Source organism: Aedes aegypti, chromosome 1, assembly GCF_002204515.2.
Source record: "Aedes aegypti strain LVP_AGWG chromosome 1, AaegL5.0 Primary Assembly, whole genome shotgun sequence".
Taxonomy (NCBI): Eukaryota; Metazoa; Arthropoda; class Insecta; order Diptera; family Culicidae; genus Aedes; species Aedes aegypti.
The window spans coordinates 45,458,192-45,480,403 of NC_035107.1; the positions used below are offsets into that span (position 1 = coordinate 45,458,192).

The window sequence follows — 22,212 nt, forward strand, 5'->3', positions numbered from 1 at the left end:
AGTTTTCGTGAGAAGATAGTAAGAGTTCTTTGTATGCAATCTCCGCATCATGCAGGTTTTCACGTTCACCTTCGGATTTCGTCAAGAAGAACCGTTTACGTGCCTTTCTTAAGATGTTTCGCAGATACCTCAGTTCTACACTCCACCAGGACTTGCTGAATGTTGAAGTGAATATTCGCCTTTTTCGGGGAACGTGCTGGTTGAAAACTCCATACAGTTTGTCGTAGAAGCTGATTAGCATTTCATCCACACTGCCGCACTGTAGAACAGCATTCCAGTCAATGGCGGCAAGTGCTTCGTTCAGCTGGTCGTAATCACAAGCATTAAAATTGAAATTGGAATTTTCGATGAAGTCGTCAGGTTCAGATATCAACTCCTCACATTCATCAAAGATTAAAACAAAGGGCATATGATGGTTGTCAATGGTTAAAAGTGGGATAGGTGGAGGAGTGAGGTCAAGATATTCCGGCAGACTAACAAATGCCAAGTCTAGCAACCTGTCGTTGATGTTTACGAGACTGTAGACTTGTTGAAGACCGATTGCAAACATGGCCTCCACAAGGGACTGTTCAGGTTCAGAGGAAATGTTTGATGGAATGTACCCGTTCATAGCGTCATCCAATTGCCAACGCAGATTGGGAAGGTTGAAGTCACCAAGCGAAAGAATGATATCCTTTTTGGACGAGATGTTCGCAATGTGTTCAACCGCACTTGCATGAGCAGAGTAAACATCGGTGGGAGAATTCGGGGGAAGATATACAGCCGCGACATAGAGTGACCGGTGTGACATCTTCACTCGGACAGTCACTTGCTCAAGATGTTCACAACTCGACAGCGGAACTAACTCGCATTTGAAGCGGCACTTAACGGCAATCAAAACCCCACCTCCTCTTGTATAGTGGCTAGTAGAGCTGCTACGGTCGCATCGATAAAAAACGTAATCCGGCGAAATTTCTGCAGTATCGATGTCAGGTCGAAGCCAAGTCTCAGTGAAGACTAACCTACAGATTTCGAAGTTGTAAGATGAACTTTCTTCCCTGGTGACAAGTAGATCAAAAACGGTAGTTTTCCATCCCAATCCTCCTCGTGGGTGAACTTCATATCCTTGTGTACGCTGTCGATTGTATCCAAAAATCTAGCTAGATCATTCTGCTTTATAATGCTCCTATTTTTAAAGTTCCTCAAAATCCGCCATGAACAGTTCGCACAAAAACGGGGAGAGAGGCTTTACCATGGGGCTCCTTTCATCTGCTTGTAGAAATTTCCTCGAAATTGAAAGTAGTTCTCGTCCATGCTCAATCTTGTCAACCTCATGTATGTCCTGACCTTTCCTCCATGCTGCATCCATCCTTTGGGGTAAAAACCAGTCCTCGAGAAGATATAGGGAATCCTTTACTGAAACGCTTGGGAAAAGAGCCGCTACGTCGAAAGAAAGCATCATCTCGTCATCCTTGATGTGTCCTGTCTCTAATAGTTTCTGGGAGAACTCCTGGGTGTTTTTAACTGACCTAATGGGGAATGGATTTGGCATACTCTGGAATCCCAGTTTATGAGTGGGGGATCTATCGGCCGAAATGATTTCTCGTATTTGTTTTCCCGGCTTCGGAAGTCCTTTAATCCGTGGAAGCATGGGGTTTGACTCTTTCAAACGAGCCTCGCCAATGATCGCCCTGCAGTCCTTCGAGGTTTTGTCTGTAAGCTTGATGAGTCCGGGTAGCGGCCTTCGTTAATCCTTTTCGCCATTTGTTCGTCGTAATTCGTCTTGTCCATGATGATGATCGCGTTGCCTTTGTTCGCCTTGATGCAGAACACTGGTTTATCCTTAAGTTCTTTCACGATCCTCTTCTCGTTCTTGTCTGCCCTGCTGCGTTGTCCTGTTGTATCGAGGTCTACGATGATTTCCTCCACGTCAGGCTTCGTAGCCACCGCATATCCTAACCCCTTGTTGAGGTTTGTCAAGTGTTCTACTGTGATCCGCTGCGAAATCTTCAATGGATTCTACAATCGGAGTAGGAACGCGGTTACTTTCAGTCGTCTTGGATCGCATTGTTGCTAGTTTTTTCCGGTGTAGCTTGTTCCTCATGTCGGCTTCGCATTCTTCCGCTCGTATAACCTTAGTCAGGAATTATGGGAATCCTTCCGGATATTCCTGAGCCAATTTTAAATGCAGAAAATAGCACTTCGTCGTCAGCTTGTCCAGTATCGCGTAGTGGGATTTAATCGATGCCGTGATGTACTCTTGCTCTGCTGTCCTCGCGGCTAACGCGGCTAAAATCAACCTTACCGCTTTTCTGTCTGTTTTCATGTTTTCTGTTTGCCTTTGTATTTTTTATTATGATATTTGTTAGGCTCTTCCGTCCCTGTGGACACTGTACAGAAGTTTGGTATCTAATTTTATTGCTGTTTCAACTGACTCACTATTGTTATTTCTGCTGCTGCTACTGTTGCTGTCTTGTCCCAATCACCAACGATGTTCATCAAGAGTGTTTCATTGTAAGAAGCGTTGGTTAGTCTACCGGTATTTTTTTTTTTCCTTCTAAGAAATGGGGGGATAATCTGCTCAACAGACGCCGTGTGGGGTTAGGGACCATTTACTACATGCAAGCAGTAAACAGGACTACACCCCCGACCCACTAAACCATTTCCATTGCCGCCAAACCCTTCGTCTCTCCGGGACCACCAAGAAGGCATTGCTTCGGAGAGGGGCTATTGCACATCGCATCCTCCAGGTTAGCTGCGAAGCCATGCAGCAACGAACATCGATGACACGCTTAGGGGGGTCCACCAAGGTAGCATGCTGGCGCTTTGCCAGCTTCCCAGGTGGTCCTCACCTCCCGTTGTCCGCTGAAAGCGGGCAGGGTCGACCACTACGCCCGCGCCCAGCTGCAGAACTGATACTGTGGGCTTCGCAATTTGACCTACTGAAGGCTCAGGCCCTATCAGCTAGCACCAGCTGGGATTGCTGACGAAGGGGCCTCCACCTGCCCCGAACAACCAGAGGCTCGTACCAACCCAGTAGGCCGGCGCTACGACAGCAGCGCTACCAGGATGTTCTCCCCGCGGCCACTTAATCGCTGTAAGGGTCGATATCGACCGTAGGGCACCGGTATGACCTACGTAGCCGACTGCGAACCCTTGGACCACCTGTTGTTTAGCGTCTGCACTAGCCACTCCTCGAGTTTACTCGCCACCTCCTTTGCAGTTCCGAGACGATGTGGGTGATAGCCGATGAAACGGCATTCCAGCAAAACTCGTCTTCACACATCCTCTGGATCAAATTGTCCGGAGTCGTGTCCCGACCGCATGTGGCTAACATGCGGTCACGCATTGTGCGGAAACGCGGGCACACGAACAAAACGTGTTCCGCCGTTTCCTCTAAACCAGCACAAAATGGACATTCGGGAGAACCCGCATGACCGAAACGGTGTAGATACTGTCTAAAGCAACCATGGCCCGAAAAGACCTGTGTTAGGTGGAATGTTAGTTCCCCATGGCGCCTATTGACCCAGATATCTAACCTCGGAATCAACCTGTGAGTCCGCACTCCCTTGGTGGAACTGTCCCACGCACGCTGCCATTTGACCATGGAGGCCAGTCTGGCAGTCCTGCGTATGCCTCTTGTGCCGCGCATTTCGAAGCACTCTATGTCTTCCATGATAAGGATACCAATAGGCACCATACCGGTGATGACGCAGAGTGCATCGTGTGACACGGTACGGTACGCGCTCGCAAACCTCAGGCACATTAGCCTATAAGTACTCTCTACACACTTAAATTATTTTACGGATTCCTGTAAAATCTCAACAGCTGAACAGTTCGGTAAAATAAATTAACGGAGTACGGTAAATTTTTACAGTATTCGGTAAAAAATCACCGGAATCCGTTAAATTCCGACGAAGTTACGGTGTTTTTTTTTTCACCGAACTGTTCAGCTGTTGAGATTACGGTGAAATTCACCGTAAGAGCTTAGTGTGTAGCTTGCTACGGTAGCTCTTGGTACTTAAGGCCGTGCCCCAAGCCGGGCCACCATACCTCAGTATGGACGAGACGACACTGGCCAGAAGCTTTCGCTTGCTGGCGTACACCGCAGAGCTATTGGACATCATCCGAGACAGTGCCACAATAGCTGTGGAGGCTCTCTTGCAGGCATAATCGACGTGGCTACCGAAGGTAAGCTTATCGTCGATCATCACCCCCAAGTGTTTGACGGAGCGCTTCGAAGTGATCGTGCAGTCGCCTACACTGATCACCGCTTGCTGCACCGACTTTCGGTTGTTGACAACAACCGCCTCAGTTTTGTGATGAGCCAATTCCAGTTTCCTGGAGCTCATCCACTCCTCCACAATTGCGATCGAGTGGGCTGCAGTCAATTCCACTTCTTCGATCGATTCACCGTAGACCTCCAGCGTAATATCGTCGGCAAAGCCAACGATGACCACACCCGCCGGGAATTTTAATCTCAACACCTCGTCGTACATGACATTCCATAACACCGGGCCCAGGATGGAACCTTGCGGGACTCCTGAGGTTATGTGAAAGCACTTCCGACCCACCTCTGTGTCATAGACTAATACCCGATTCTGGAAGTAACTTCCGAGAATCTTGTACAGGTACTCGGGTATCCCCAGACGCAGGAGCGCATCGGCAATAGCCGCCCAACTGGCACTATTAAATGCGTTCCTTACATCCAGAGTCACTACTGCGCAGTAGCGAATTCCCCTCCTCTTACGCTGGAGTGCTATCTCAGCGGTTTTCTTAACCGTCAGAATTGCGTCTACGGTGGACTTCCCTTTCCGGAAGCCGAACTGGTTGCTTGAGAGACCATTTACACTCTCAGTGTACCTCAACAGTCTGTTGAGGATGATCTTCTCGAGCACCTTCCCCGCCGTGTCAATCAAGCATATTGGTCTATACGCCGACGGGTCACCAGGTGGTTTCCCCGCCTTTGGCAATAGTACCAGGCTCTGCCTCTTCCACGCATCTGGAAATACTCCCTCGTCCAGGCATATCTGCATAGCAGATCTGAACATACCGGGAGCCTCCAAGATTGCGACTTTGAGGGCCAGGTTTGGAACTCCGTCCGGACCTGGTGCATTCCCCATGCTTAGGGATTTTGCAATCCCTACAAGTTCCTCATCGGTTACTCTATCCTCATCGCCAGCCCCAATCCCCGGCTGTCCTACAAAAGGAGGCCATGGGCTAGGGTTGTGGCGCGGAAAGAGCCCCTCGATGATCCCCTCCAGCATCTGTGGAGATTGCTCCGTAGGAGCAATTGCACCTCCTCTCTTCGCCATAACGATCCTGTAGGCATCACCCCACGGGTTCGCGTTGGCACTCTGACAGAGTCTCTCAAAGCAGGCCTTTTTGCTTGCCCTTATCTCGAACTTCAGCGCGACTTTGGCAGCGGTGAACACCGCCCGTCGTTCTTCACGCTCCTGCTCGGTACGTGCTCGCTGCATCCGCCTCCTGGCCCGTAGGCAGAGTATGGGAGATCGTTTGATGTGTACACATTTGAAAGGGGTCAGGTGTTTCAGTCGGTAGCTGACGGGCGGTCCTCAGAACATCGTCTTCTAGCAGCTTGACGAAAAGTGTTGGTGGGGGGTCTGGGAATCGAACCCATGACCATCAAGGTACGTTTGTCAATTTTCGTTTTTTTTTTGCGGAAACTTGTTCCGACAGTTTTAGGTTTTTTTATTGTGTAACTTTCATATCATCTTTTCGCTTTGTGGCTTTTCATTATTGTAGCTTGTTACAAAAATGCTGAAATTTACTTCACCACTTCTTTGTCGACAATCTTTTTTCATATATATTTTTGTTGTTTGCCTCCTTTGTTAAACTTGTCTTGAAAGTTGATAACTTTCGATTTTTTTGTGCCGAAACATCCTCTTGTGGTTTTTGTATGTATTTGTATGGAGAAGTAGAATCTATCACCACCTTTCTAAAATCAACCCTACCGCCTTTCTGTCGGCAATCCTTTTTCATTATTTTCTTTGCCTCTTTAGGTGCCTTCGCCTTTTTTTTATTCTCGATTTTTGTTTGTTAGGCTCCTCCGTCCCTGTGAGTACCACCCGAGCCGCAACTGTACAGAAGTCTGGTATCTAATTGTATTGCTTTTATCAACTGACTACTTCTACATTATCAACGAAGAGGCGTCGTTGCACTCACTATTGCTATTTCTGCTGCTGTCTTGTCCCAGTCATCAACAAAGTTCATCCAGAGAGTGTTTCATTGTGAGAAGGGTTGGTCAGTTTGCCGGTATGGGAAATCGTTTGATGTGTACACATCTAAAGAGGATCAGTTGTCTCAGTCGCAAGCTTACGGCCGAGGCTGACGGGCGTTCCCCAGAGCACCGTCTTCTGCGTCCGTCTTTTAGCAGCTTGACGAAAAATGTTAGTGGGTGGGCTGGTGATCGAACCCATGGCCATCAAAGTAACTTTGTCTTCAAAGTTAATTCTCGTTTTTTTACAGAAATTTGTCTTGCACTGTTTGCTTCATTATTATGTAACTTTCACATTATGTTTTCGCTTTGAGGCTCGTTTCATTGTTGTAGCTTGTTACAAAATACTAAAATTGACTTTACCACTTTTCTGTCAACAATCTTTTCATATTTGTTTGCCTCCTTTGTTAAACTTGTCTTGAAAGTTGACAACTTCCGATTTGTTTCTGCAGAAACCTCCTCTTGTAGTTTTTGCTTTATTCATTTACTATCCACGATATATTCATTACATTCACAGCGATTTATTTGTATGGAGAAGTAGAATCTAACACCACCTTTATGTCGGCAATCCTTTTTCATATGTTCTTGTTTGTTTCCTTTGTAGCACTTTTCTTGGAAGTTCATAACTTTCGATTTTGTGCAGAGCTTCTCTTGTAGCTTCGCTTTTTTATTTACCGTGCACGATATTTCTACCATGATGTATTTGTATGGAGAAAACACGTTCAATCTCCAGCTCATGGATAGTCACGTGAGATATGATAAATATTTTTGAGCATCATGTTTTATTTTTTCAAATGTAAAAACATTTATCACGACTCCTGTTTTATATGCGTCATTGAATCGTTGTCCTCTCATTTTAATGTATGCGCAGCTACGGGTATTATGAAATTCGATACTTCACGTCCACAGTATATAATTTAATCTCTTTTTCAGATAGTTCTGGAGTTTGCGCACTCATCTGCTAGTCACATCTCCTTCGACATCATACGCATATTTTCATAATCTCCTCCAAACTTAGAGTTTCTGAAATATGGATGATCTGAATCAGCTTGTTGCAGCCACTTGTTGGTTGCCTGCATGACCTTGATTCGTTTTGTTTTTGTTTTGCGCAATTCCCGATAATTAGCATAACATGGCAAAGCCTTTTGATCCGGTTCTTCCTTATCACACAAGTGGCACGAGTGTTAACACTTGTCGCTGCAATTTCGCCCAGCATTGAAACTGATAACACGTCAAGTGTGCAGCATTATCGTCGACGGCACAAATGTGCACCCATTGTGTTGCACAGCTTTCCCTCGTTCTAGCGATAACTCGATAGCTTCGTAGAATTGTTACTGTTAGTTGAGCACACTTGAGACCTACAAGAACAAAATGATTAAAAATTAAAATCGTCTACTTACATCGTCATCCAGCTCCTCGTTGTCCAACATCTCCAGTTGCTGATCAAAGTCGTACTGGAACAACATCCGCTTCATGGTTCCGGACGCAAGCGATATCAGCTTATCGCTATGCTTGCTCACCGCACCGTTCTCAGCCATCGCAGCAAAGCTCTGCACAATCGGCGTCCAAATCGTCAACCGCTCGGTAAATGCCAACGCTCCATAGCCGAAAAACGTGTACTGGAAGAGCGAATTCAGATAGGACATGGCCGGGAAGTGGGGATCTTTGCTCCACTTGGACCACTGCTGCGAGGTGAACAGTCGCAGCAGTTCGGTAAGCTTGTCCTGATACAGTTCGTTGGACAACTTGAGCGTTGGCTGCTGCAGGAGATCAATCACCCCGGTAGCTATGACCGTCGGCAACGGTAGAGGTTTCTGCCGGTAGAATAGCTCAGAGATTGTCGTCAAAGCCGAGATGGATACATCGTTGAACGCCTCATTCCACCGCGCGAGCATGAACAAACTCTGGAAGAAGTGCGGCTCCGTAATGTTGTCGAGGGGTGCCCAGGAGAAGATTTGCTGAACGCACAGCAGAAGATCCATGGTGGCTTGCTCGACACGCGCATCGTCACCGAAAGGGGGCGGCAGATGTGCCAAGCTTATTCCGTTCTTACAACTAGTTCGTGTGATGCACAGTTCAGCGTACTTCTCGAGGATTTCGAACACCGACGGGAGATACATTGAAACGCAATAGGACAGGTACTTTTGACGATCGCTTGTGATGTCGGCCTTTGTGCTGGTGATTTCATCGGAAGTCGATCGCAGCAGGGTTACGCCTAGGATGAACTTGCTTTTCAGCAGCTCCAGTACCTGAAATTATAAAAACGCAATTATATTTGAAAACGATCTCACGATTCTTCGCCTTACCTGGTTCATATAATCCGGATGCTCTTCCGGGAACTGTCGCTTCCCGATCAAGGCGATCAACTGTGCGACCTTATCTCGCTGCATACCCGGAATGTCATGCGAAAACCCCGCATACGTCGTCCATAGAGAGTCCCGGATTTGTGCTCGATTGTTTTCATCCAGTGATACCCATCGTTGGCTGATGGTTACTTCCACGGTAGAAACATTGAAGAACCAAAAGTACTGATTGTTAAACTGAACCAAATGCTGCAGGCACAGAGCCCATGCATGTGGCGATCGCTGAAACTGCTGTAGCTGACCTTCGATCGTGTGTTTTCTGGCATTGGATGTACCCGGATGGTAGAACTCGTTCACCAACGACTCGATAGACAACAATTCCGTCTGATGAATACCATTATCGGCCACCAAGGTTCCCTGCAATCGAAAAATTGCAAATTTACTCATCGTCCTATGCACCTGCTCACTACTCGTTATTCCCGGTGCCACCCGTCCCAGACTAATCAGCCCAAACAATAACATATTTTGCATACTACGCGCACATAATGACATAATTTCTGCGCAACAAACAACCTTACATTGAACGACTCATTCATTGTTTACGAAGCTCTCTATACGAACATTCCACGTTCCCTTTCAATGCGACACTGACTGCTTGCTCGACGACTCTGATTCGACTGGCGACGATGAAGAGACGATCGCAGACGGCGACGTCATTCACCATCAATGAAACCAAAACAAACGAGAAATAAGCAAACATGAAACCTTGACGGCCATCTGCGGCCGATAACAACGCAATACAACCAGTTTCCTCATCCAGAAACTCGTCAACCCTACGAAATGATCATCGCATCCCTCCTGACTCACTATCGTCCAAAGCATTTTCGCGATTTTTCATCAGTTTCCGAACGAAACCAGTTTTCCTCCTGCCCACACGTTGATGCGTCATCGGGCCGAAAAACATATAATTGTCTGTCAGACTGACTGAGGTGCGACGAAACGACGTCAACGAGGAAAATAATAATAAACATTCGGGTCCCATCGTCATCGCTCGCTCCGATCCGAGTTGTGTGACAAGTTTATTGAAAAGAACATGTGCGTGTATTTGCGAGATCTAGCACTATCACATCGAAGCAACGTGCTCACTTGTGCAAGTGCGTACAACACACCAGCAGCAGCAGCAGCACCTCAGAGATAACAACACAAGAAGAAGAGAGGGCTGACTTTTTCACTGCTGGTGTTTCTTCTTCCTTTATAAATTTCAATCGCAGTGGCAGTGATGCCATATTATCATATGATATAAAAAGTTAAATACGAAAAATCTGATATCTTCAACAGATACGAATAAAGACATAGTAATCGGGCTCAGAATGGGTACCTTGTATTGCTTTTGATCTCTTGATACTGCAAAAGGTGCCTAGGTTTGACAGATCGCAGTACACTTTTCACGGCATTCAACATTCTGCTCTATTACTTTAGGTATGTGCCATAAAATTTCAAGCAACTGCAAACGATTGTCTGGATCTCTAGATTAGTGCCCCTGAAAATTCGAGGTTTGGCTTCGATGAATCTTAATCGTCTTTCAGAAGAATTATATAATCCTCTAAGCATGAAATTTATGATGCAGTCGACTTTCCACACCTCGAAGTTCTTCATCTCGATATATTGAAGCTTTCTGGGTAGCACAGGATGGCAGCAAAGTAACCTGGCTTTATCAGTTGAAACTTACATTCCGCCTTGCATCGCAAGTATCAGCAGAATTGGAAAACGTAAAACTAGATATGATCTGGTTTCATGGTTCATCAATTCTTTATCAATAAATCTTTGACCAACCCTTGCCATGTGAAAAATTTGCGCCAAAGTCGAAATACCATTTTTTCGTATTTGCGTTTCCAGCAGCAAAATATTACCAAGTCCTTTTGATTTGCTCGTCTCCATAATTGATTTCGTGTCTGGATGTTTGGACGTCCAGATTTTCATTAATCAATGAACGGTTGGATTTGTCTGACATCTCACTTGAAAAACGCTTTCTTTTTCCTTTGAATAGCGTTCTTGATCTACAGTTTGTGAATCCATTTTACAAACCAAGCAGTCATCTTGCATTTATAATCTATGAAACATACATAGAAAAACGATTAAAACTACTATTTTTTCTTGAGTCAAATACCACACATCATGTCAACCATATCTATGTTTGCATAAACTAGATGATTCATCATCACTTGCGAATCGTTCAAAAGTGCCGTGAAATTGCAGCTAAGTGCCATTGTTCATGAATAGACGGTGAATAAGCAGATATTTCTGAGCTTCTCTATTTCCGTTACAGACAATCCGCATTTATTGCTTAATAAAAACATTTGTGATTCATCATCTTCTAGAAGCATGAATCGCGACTTGTTTTGTTAATCACCGCCACAAACAGTACCATCAAATCACCCATTTGTTTGTAATCATAGCGAAAGAAATAGATTTGCTGTTCTGCAGCAATTCAATCAAGAGTATCAAAAAACCTATTCCAGGCTACTCTATTAAATAGTAATGCTTTCAATAAAATAACTTCCGGATTCGGTTTTGTACATGCAATGCAGTGAAATGTCCGGGACTAAATTGAATGTAGAGTTTTCACCTTTCAAACATCAGATGGCTCGATATCTCAGCCAAGTATTAGCCCAATCACCACAAGGAACCACTGAGCCTTGCTGTATTTGACGCTCGAATGTTCAAGGACAATGCTCAAACATTTTCTGAGTTTCTAATTTTTACACAATGAAACAAAAGCATTTGCTTGACTAGCATCAGGTCCACTTGGTATGACCGAAATCATCAAACATCTTTTCATCCATCTGTGGTTTTATCGTGTTCTCAGTTGGGTTGATAATTTGTTTATGGTAAAATTGATCGGGTCTAGTTTTAGAGACCACGGTGTGAATCACCTGTCAGAAATTTTGCAAGCATCAATCAATCAAGTCTTGGAGTTGCTGTGTTCTGGTGAGCACGTTAATGCCATGCAAGTCTTTATCAGTGTTTGTTACTCGGATTCCATTTCGCTCTCGTTTGATTCATGCTCTTCAGTTCTAATGTAAAGGATGCCCCCCTAAATGTTTGATATTATTTCAAATCATTCAACGTTGAATCCAAAGGCTGTTCCATAGATATTGTCAGGATTGAAAAGTAGAGTCAATCCACAGAATCTTTCATTTGTTCGTAGCTCTGAAGTGTATGAAGGATCACAATCTTTTGGTACTATTCTAACGCTGTTTCCCCATTATTACCTCTGAAAAACTTTTAGCATGACGCTAAATTAGGCCAGAATAATACAGAACGTGTGGACAATTGATTAAACGTCAAAAGCCATTAGTACAGACACTGTTTGATTAATTGTAACCAGGGGTTATGAAGATCATGCTATTTATGTTACGACTGCATATAGCTTGCCAAACCATGCAATTTTTAGAAACTTTTTTGTTTTGAAATGATCGTTAGTTTTTCCTTGTTAAAGTGTAGTACAAAATGTAAGACCTGGAGGCTGTTAGAAGCCGACGTTAACTACGTCTTACGGCAATGTACTGGGTGTCAATTGAAAATCTAAAATGTTACGACCGTCACGAAATTATGTAAGATTTTAAATACTAATAACTCAGCCATTTATCGGTAGATTTTCAATATTTTCCCACCAATCGGTCGGAAATTTATACAAAATTTTACTCAAATGGAGAAAACTTTTGATGTTTGACGATAGACTGTCGAAAATGGGGAAAATGTCGACCCCTTTCTTACGCAATCAAACTCGTTCATATTGTCTTCCACGATTCCTTTGGGTTGGCTAGTGCACTATAAAAGCAGACCAATTTCTGCTTCTTCGCGCATTCTTCTTTTGACGTTAACTACGTCTTACGGCAATATACTGGGTGTCAATTGAAAATCTAAAATATTGCGACCGTCACGATATTATGTTAGAGTTTGAACTAAAAGAAGGCTGCAACTATGAAAATCGACTAAAATTCAAATGCAAAAAATCACTTGGCGTAGTTAACGTCATGCGGTCGTGTCTTGTACACAACCCCCTCTGTTTTTTTTTCAAGGTATGACATTCTTGCATTCCACGGTCTTCCTATCGTTTGGTGAAACATTGCCTTCTCCGGTCATATTTTTATCCGTCGTTGAAATGTCTTCCTATTTTTAGGCTACATTCTTCGTTTTCCCTCATACCTGATCTGATAAGATTTTATCCAAAGACAATCCGTCGGATTTATTTTTGGAATGTGATGAAAGTACAACCGGTCACTGACAATATATTTGAAATTGACTCGAACTCCTCAAAGAACGATGTTCTGCAGACCGATCTCCTCCCTCTTATTCTTCAATTTGATGCGGCTTAAGGATTCTGCTAGCAAAGTTGTACTATGTATCGATGTGCTTTGTCCATCTGGTCCCACCTTCGGCGCTCAGCATACTGATACAACTTTAATTGTCCTCGTGGATGGTCAGACAGCTTTCACGCTGTCCAACAAAGTGTTCCTTCTCCAAGTTCGAACATAAATTGGGAATTGGACTTCGTCGAGATTTCCGGATTCGTATCCGAGCGGTCATGGCGCATGTGAATGGTCTCTGAAAGCTTGCCATTCAAATAAGCCGACATGCTCCCCTGCATCTTCTGGCGCGCTGCTATTTCCAAAAATGCCCGCAACGTGATGTGTTTGGCAACCGACGAATTGATCTCGTCGTAGTCGGTTCCATATTTTTGGTTGCATTCCTGGGAAACTATTCGGATCTTGTGTCTTGTTACATTTCCGTGCTCGTCGAACTTCTTCTGAAACACCCACCGGAAGCTTATAGGTTTGCGGTTAGCGGGAAGACGAACGATATCCCAGGTGGAGTTTTGTTGCTGTGCTACATACTCTTCATCCATCGCGACCTTCAATTATTTTCGCTCTGCACTCGCTAAAACTTCTGCTAACGTCCTCGGCTCCCTTGTGCATTGATTTGCTAGGCTGCTAGTTTCTCGGAAACGGAACGGTGGTGGGGACGTTCGTCAGCATCGATAAGTGTAGTGTCTTCATGCGACTCGTTCGACGTATCATTTCGATTTCTGCCATCTTCGTGGTTCGATCGTCGATCCGACACAAGCACCTCCTTCTCCTCGTCGTCTGCTAGCTAGTAAACTGCTGCCTGATGCCTTCCTTCTTGAAGAACTCACCACCGTTGTCGGAACGAATGACCTTCGGCGGCCTGCCGAACGTAGTCTTCACCTCCATCACAAAATGTTTCAGCTTCTCTTCAACGTCTGATTTCTCCCGCAGGAAAAACACGGTTGTGTAACGGTCGTCGGTGACTGTGAGGTAGTACCGCCATCCTCCTGGGGTGACATTTTTCATCGGATCGCACACATCCACATGGAGCAGATCCAACGGTTGTTTAGATCGATTCTTGCTTTGCTGCGGAAACGGGAGTCTTGGAAACTTCGCTTCTTGGCAGCACTCGCAAATGGACCGAATACCACAATCTTGAAGTGTTCCACCGGTCGCTAGCTTCTTCCTAAATAGCTCTTGGACGACGTCGTTATCCCGGTGACCAAGCTTCCTGTGCCACACATGCTGACAGTTCCGCGTGTGCATCTTCTCGTCGATTTTCATGGCGTTGTGGGCATTCTTGATGCAATACAATCCACCGGACACAACCGCCACCGCTGCGACCTGCTCACCCTTCATTATGCAACAGTCTTCGGTGTCAAAAATCACCTTTCCGCCCTTAGCAACGAGCTTGCGAACCGAAACAAATTCGACTCCAAACCCGGCACGAACAAAGTATCCGAAAGTGTAATAGGGTCCTAAGGGCATGTTCCAATTTTAGTGCCAAACGCTTAAGTTTAAGCCAAAAACACATGTTTACTCAATTTTTTGATGTTTTTCTTTGTTTAAGTCCAAAATACATTTTTTTAGATTTTGTCACACTCCTTGGCTTAAACTCAAATTTTGGGTGTATTTTGCTTTCCTTGTCTCTTCCGAAATGTCAGATATCAACCCTCTTATTTTCGATTTAAATATCATTTTTCGTTATCTAAAATCGTTCTAAAAACGTTTTGGGCAATGATTTATTTTTATTCGCAAATTTGTGAATTTTGGTTTTTGATTTTTATAATTTTTATTTTTGAGCATCCCTATCCTTTTTCATTTTTTCTTGAAGCCTCTTCTGGTTACTGATTTTTGGCAATAATAAAAATTTAAGTTTTCACGGTACTTTTAAAAATATTATTTTTTTTCTGGAATTATTTTTATTTTCCGTGTAATTAACGGAAAAACAGGTTTGAAAATATTTATTTTAATGCCACCAAGCTCTTCTTCTGTGATAGGTTGATCGTAGAAAAATATGAAAGGTTAGATTTTTTATATTACACGTTAAGTGAACCCCAGGCATTTGTAGGTTATATAGGAATACAATTTTTCAAACAATTTTCAAAAATACAAAAAAGTTTCAAAAGTCATAAAAAAAACTTCCCTTATATGTATGTTATAAGTCAAGGTTAAAGCCAAAAATAAAATCATTTTGATTTACGAGCTACGAAAAAATATACAAAATTCCAAAGCAGGGACGAAAAAAATCATGCTCACTATACTCAATTCACTGAATTTATGCCACCATCAAAGTAACCACACCACCACCAATATGATTGTACCAATGAAGATGGCACAAAAGTAGATGGGTAAAACAAACAACGATACCCGTATGTCGTTGGTGTTTTTTGATTATCAGAAGCAGAAGAGTGTCAGTTTTAGAAAATTGATTATCAATGAGGTTCAAATTAATTGAAAAATATGCTGCTATACGGGTAATGAAGGATCCGATGCACGGAATGGATTATATTGACGCGTCTTTAGTGTGCCTCGTGCAAAAATTACAACTTCCCGAAGCGGAATGTAAAAAAGTCAAGCTTATGAGAATGAATATCATTTTTTGCTTCCGATTATCAAAAAGCGTTTGAGTAGCAGCAGGTTAAAAGGAAACTGACAATCTTGCGCAAGCGCTTTGCCAATCTTTGTTGTGTTGTCAAGGTGAGGATAAAAACAAATAAAAATCAACGAAGATTCTACCCAACAAGTATCAATGTAGGCGAGGGTAGATTGAGTATTTTCGTCCCTGTTCCAAAGTGTACCCCGTCTAAAGGCAGGGTTGGGTATTAGAGGGTTAAGCCAAGTACGGACCTGAAACGTAAATCACTCAAGTAAAATTTCTCCTTTTTACCAAAGTAATTTTGACAGCTGATTCAGTATGAGCAAAATGTCACTGCGGAATAATTGAGCGGCACATTTTTCCGTTCGGCAAAGTGACAGCTCCCTTTGATTTGTATGGCAGGCGTTACCGATGTTATGAAATTAGCTCTACTTCTCAGCTGCGTACAGCTAAAGTAATTTCGGTAGCGGAATCATTCCTTGACCGTTTCTTGTCCTATCCTTTTGCACAGTACTTATGATCAGCGTACCGGCCATTAACAACCCCAGTGTTAAAACTAAAAGCCCTGTGATGTTTTTGTCGATAAGGCGAACGTCAAACATGATCAAAAGTGTCAAGGTTCATTTATGGACCCAATTTTTAAAGTAAAGTTTAAATATAATGTAGCCGTTATTTTAGCGGGAAAAATAGCTAAAATAGTTGCAGTAACATGCTATTTCGTGTCATTAGATAAAAACACGATTTCATAAAACATTTTAGGACCCAATTGAACGTTTGTTACCTTCCAGATCGCAGCAATCCACTTCGCACGTACCTTTACCTGTCGCAGCTTTCATTGTCCCGTCGGCCAGAATAACTTTTTCGTGTATGGCTTCATCCAGGTTGAGAAAGGAGCACCGCTAGGAGCACACGTGCGATGTCGCCCCCGAGTCAACGATCCAGCTTCCGGTTCTCTTGGTCCCCTTCGCGGTAAAAGCGCACCTGCCATTCGTCGTATCACGAACCACCTTCGCTTTGGTTGGATTTTTCCGGTGTTTCTGCTCGCTTTTCGTTTCCGAATCTTGATCACTGGCTTGTTTGCGGCATTCCCGTTGCTTGTGACCCAGCTTTTTGCAATAGTGGCAAACAATTACCTTCTTACCGGATCCAGCCTTCAGAACGGATTCGCTGAAACTACCCTGCTTCGTCACTTCGTCGATCAGTTTGGTCTTAACGACGTCCAGCGTCAGCTCGTCGTCCGTTCGGCTCTCCAACGCGGTCGTTAGGGTGTTGAACGTTTTGGGAAGACTACTCAGCACCAGCGCAACCTGCAGCTGCCCGTCGAGTGCCAGTCCTGCCACGGAGAGACGGTCGAAAATATCTTCCATTTCGTTCACATGCTTCTCCATGTCGTCGCCTTCACAGTACCGCTTGGCAATCAAATTCCGCAGATACGATACCTTGGATGTCAGCGTCGGCTTCTCGAAATGGTCCATCAATTGTTCCCATGCTTCACGAGCCGTCTTCGTCTGCTTGATGAGGCCATGCTGGTTGCTGTCCATCAAGAGACCGATCGTCGCTCGAGCACGTTGATCTCCGGAATCCCAAGCATCGATAGCAGCAGCATTCCCCGGAGCGTTTTCCGTCGCAGCTACTTCTTCCGGACGGGGCTTTGTGACAAACTTCCAAAGGTCTTCTCGGATAAGCAGCAATTCGATGCTGAACTTCCAGCTGCTATAATTTGATCCATTGAGCTTCGGGACTTGAACTTTCTCAATTTCGGCTTTAGCTTCAGGAAATTTTTTCACCTTGTTGATCGGTTACTACGGCAATGGATGCCCAAGCACCGGGTTCATAACCTCTTGGATTTAAATGAAAGTATAACCGACTTGGTTGATGGTCTAACGATAACTGAGAGTTTATTTCGAATTAACTTATACTCCAATTATTTAATGGCATGCTTGAATATCTCACTTGCACATGCGCCTACTTCAACATTCTGGACTTTGATTTTCCTCATAAGGTCCCATTCACATATTTCATAACGCTGAAAGGGGTGGGTGGGTGTCCTTAAGATATTACAGCTCATACCAAATTCAAAATATATCTATACAAAATGCGTTACGAGAGGGTGGGTGGGTGTCAAAAATGACCATTTATTTGTGAATGAACTTCAACATCGTCCTTCTGTGGAGAATAAGCAATGAACGGTTAGATTTGTATTACATCTCACTTGAAAAACGCTTATTTTTCCTTTGAACAGCGTTCTTGATCTCCAGTTTGTCAATCCACTTTACAAACTAATCAGTCGCCTTGCCTTCATAACCTATCAAACATACATAGAAAATAAATAAAGCTGCTATTTGTTTCTTGTTGATGTCCAAGAATTCTAGAGCCAAGTACCAATGCCTACTTTTGTCGAATGTTACAAATATGCAGTTATGGGCAGTGTTGTAGTTCTCTAAATAAGCAGTTGTAATGCTCTAGTATTCAAACTGACTGTTGTAGTGCTATTAAATTACTGTTGTAGCGCTCAATGAAACTTTTCGATGAAACATTTCATAGCGTTACTGACAGACAACTCTGGGATTTTATGTATATGATGATATTTCAAAGGGTGTTAATATCTATGTACAAATGCAAATTAACCATTTGGTCAAAGAAATTACTCTGATAAGGCTGATTTGCTGCTGAAAAAAAAATATTGCTGAAGAGATTTATCGACGAATTCTTGAAGAAATTTTCTACCTCTTTACAACTGTGTACTGCAAAAAAAACGCTTTTCAGAATGATTCCTTGCCTGGATTTTCCATGAATCAAGATAAGCCAAAATATTGCTTTTTAACAGCAAGATGTGGAAGACCTTCTACGAATATTAAGCTGGGTATAATGACGTTTTCGTTTTTAGGAACTGGCTCGGTGATCAACACATAAACAAATCAACGTCAAGCAAATTGTAGGTCGGTCGAACCTGAATCGGGTTGGAGTTGAAACTGTGATTCAGCAGGGGTTGCGCCAGTTCCAACCTAGGTTCAAAAATGAATTCGACATAATACTCCGTCCTAGTGAAGACGTGAGGTCAGTAATTTTCTAAGCTCAAATATTTACAAAGTGAAATGCTGTTGTAGTGTTCTTCTATTGATTAATAAAAATGCCATGACATTTTCCGAAATAGAATAGGCCTATTCACATGACGTTCAAAAACAGCTGATCGGGAAGCTCTTTGACAGTTCTTCTATGAAAATGACAGCCTCGTGTATTCACCGGTCCTCCACAGATGTAAACAAATGCATAGACGGACCTGTCACATGAAAAGGCCTGTTACCGAAAATTCTCGAATAGTCTGCTGAATAGCTGTTGTAGTGTTCCATTTATGGTAGTCTCTCGAAACGACAGTTGTATTGTCTGTTTCATTCACAACAAAACGCGCCGCCAACTTTCGAACAGACTGAAAAACAATCATCGCCAGCAAACCAATCAAAGGAGGTGCTTTGCTTTTGTGTTGGCAAGACTGGGGAAACGTCAAATGCCAGAAAATAAATCAAAGGAGGTGATTTGCCATTGTGTTGGTAAGACTGGTGTAACGTCAAATTCACAGCGGTTGCTTGGCTGGCGACGATTTTGGCGACGGTTTCACCGGCGACGATTACAAATCGTCGCGTCCGATAGGGTGCAAAATTTACAATAATGTTTTCACATTCAACGTCAAGTAAAAACGTCAAGTAAAAAATTTCGAACATTCTTTCCCGCACCCACGGACCAAACGTTGGCAACACTTCCCAACGACGAGCCAGCAACATCATCGGTCCCGTCCCGTCGTCCGTGATGATGGCTACTCACCATCTTTCTTTTTCAGCCTTTTCGATCCGAACCGAAGTTCCGTCCGGGAAACGGGCCCAAAGATCCTCAACTGCAGGTACTCAACGAGACGGAAGCACTTTCCTCCGACCACACTGCAGCCCTCGACGACGGTCACCTGCACCCAAACTTCGGCCTACTAGATCACCACGTAAACGCCCCGTTTTTTTTCTCAGGCCTACTGGGACTGGTTCAGCAGCCACACGGAGCTGAAAATTTCCACTCCGCTGCTGGAGGTCTGTCCAGATTCCAGATTTTTCCAGCCTTCGGCAGCCAAAATCTGCACTTTTCCGATCCTCCCCGGGAGGATTTCACTCGCGAAAAAGCTTTAAACTTCCGACCGAGCACCGAGCTGCTTATTCTATTGCGTGTTTCTCCGTTTTGCTAAAGATAAAGATATTTTTTTGCACCCTCTCTAAACCTATGGCCGAGCGAGTTTCCTCTTCCACACAGAGAGGAATTATTTACTGACTACTGCTCCGAACGAAGGCAACTCACACACTAAAATCAGTACTCCGAGATTGGTTCCGTCATCCGATGATCCGACCCGACCGATCCGAAAATCTTCTCATCGTCATCGGTGCACATCATTGATGGGGCGAGGGGCGCGTCGCGACGCAACAAAGGAAGGAAACGCATGCACACACACAGCAAGAAAGTGATTTTCAGTCGAGTTTCATGAATGAAAAGCGCAAAAGTGTGCGTGTGTGAGGTCATCGATGATCGAAGTGATACGTGAGATTTCCATATCGGAGAGTGAGAATGAGATACGAGTTCCGACACTCGAAATAAAATGCGTTGTAGATTCCGCAGAAAATAAATAAACGCGCCCGCATAGAAGCATACAGTTTTTCAAACAATAAAATTCTTCTAACCATTAGAAACTTTGTCTCCGAAGTCGTATTTTTGGAAACTATGGGAGATACATAACATATTGATGCATCACATTCCCATCCAGATGCACTCCGAGATGCGATTCCGAAAAAAAAAATAGGTGAACCTCATTTACTAAATCTATGACGAACTAAACATATGTTTTCGACTATTCCGGGCAGGTTTGCTTCTCCATTAAGCTCAACTACAATCCGCTTCCCCTGCACTTTAATCTTCCCTTGTATTGATTCGTCATCCTTTCTATCATTGAATTTATTGATGCAGCTCGAAGCTATTGATCAAATTCTATTATCCAAAAGGAACTCTATTAAGTCCATTGGGAGATGTTTTATGTACCGTCTGGTTGTGGAAAAGTTTGTTGGCTTATTATGTTACTGAAAAAATGAGTTTGACAGTTCGACAAAAAAAATAACCAAATGTTTGAGCAAGCCATGAATTTTATGTTTGCAGTATATGTACATTTAAGGCTGGCTGACAAGAAAAGGAATCGCCTATCTCGATGCTTGAAAAATTTCTTCCCAGAAATGGCCCAGAAATCATATTTTTCTGATCGCAGTACGCAGTTGAGAAGAAATGTAATTTCAAAAGACTTCCTGTAAGAGCAGGTGTTCCTCAAGGCAGCATTTTGGGACCAATATTATACAATATTTCCACATCTGACTTACCTGAGTTTCCTCAGGGATGTCAAAAATCTTTGTTTGCGGATTACACAGGCCTCTCCGCAAAAGGACGAAGCCTGCGTGTTATCTGTAGTAGATTGCAAAAAAGTTTGGATATTTTTTCTTCATACTTGCAAAAATGAAAGATTTTCTCCTAATGCTTCCAAAACTCAACACATAAACTAAAAGCTCTTTATTAGAAACCTTCAAGTAGACATGTTGTCACGATAAGAGGGGTTCCAATAAATTGGTCAGATGAAGTTAAGTATCTAGGGCTCATGCTAGATAAGAATTTAACTTACAAAAATCAAATTGAGGGCATTCAAGCCAAATGTAACAAATATGTAAAATGTATCTATCCACTTATTAATAGAAAATCAAAACTTTGTCTTAAGAACAAGTTTTTTACATTCAAGCAAATTTTCAGGCCAGCCATGTTGTATGCTGTACCAATATGGACTAGCTGTTGTAATGCCAGAAAAAAAGCTCTGCAGAGAATTCAAAATAAAATTTTGAAAATGATTCTGAGGCTTCCTCCCTGGTATAGTACCAATGAGTTACATAGAATATCCAATGTTGAAACATTGGAACAAATGTCAAATACAATCATTAGTAATTTCAGGCAAAAATCGTTGCAATCTTCTATTGCCACGATTAATGCGTTATATGTTAGGAGTATATAATAAGTTAGGTTAAGTAAATTGAAAACGTTATTTTTTTTCTCTTATAAGCAAGTGAAATCAACTCACCTGTAAAAAATCTGAACTGCTACGGCAAATGAAATCCCGCATAGAAAAATCTAATTTGTGTTATAGTCAAAACCACACATGTCTTCCATCTGAAATGGTTAGTGTATCGCGAACAGTTTTTACATTGTAAAACAATATGAAACACAAAGCTGTAGACCATAAACAACAGCTTGAGTAACCCATATCGAACAGTGCCAATATGTTATAAAGCTCATATATTGTAGAACAATACGGAGATATAAATCGGTGGGAAATAGTGCAAACATTTATACAATGTTTGTCGAATGGTTTTTGTGTTTATTAGGCGAACATCTTTTACACACGTGCATTTAACTATATATTACTATTTTTGAACAGTTCGGCAAATAGTTGCACGCATTGGTATTTGTCAGACAAGTTTCGTCAATTTGAGAGGCACGCTTAAAAATTTACACACGTGATATTTAACTCTTTCGCAATTATTGATCAAAGGTTATTTCATGGAGTCACGACGAAAAATGTGGAACAACGCATTTTATATGATATTTCTATGTTTGTTACTTATAATTTGAATCAGAAGAATGAAATAAATTATATTTTTTAAAGCCAAGTAGGAAATACTGCGC

The 22,212-nt window shown here is 43.0% G+C and overlaps 1 protein-coding gene across 2 annotated transcripts in view; it reads right to left on the reverse strand.

Moving 5' to 3' along the window:
• LOC5579000 (exportin-6-A) overlaps positions 1-19,817 on the reverse strand; it is a 46,957-nt gene extending 27,140 nt beyond the window's left edge. Inside the window, exons 1-3 of one of the 2 annotated variants that reach the window (XM_021840735.1) lie at positions 19,288-19,817; positions 8,524-8,937; positions 7,618-8,466 (exon numbers count right to left, since the gene is read on the reverse strand). In XM_021840735.1, the coding sequence (XP_021696427.1) occupies positions 7,618-8,466; positions 8,524-8,937; positions 19,288-19,290 (1,266 nt within the window). In that variant the 5' untranslated portion in view covers positions 19,291-19,817. Of the gene's footprint in view, positions 1-7,617; positions 8,467-8,523; positions 8,938-9,098; positions 9,217-19,287 lie in introns of those variants that run through there. The other variant, XM_021840669.1, reaches the window with a different exon arrangement.
• Between the last annotated feature and the right edge of the window lie 2,395 nt (positions 19,818-22,212).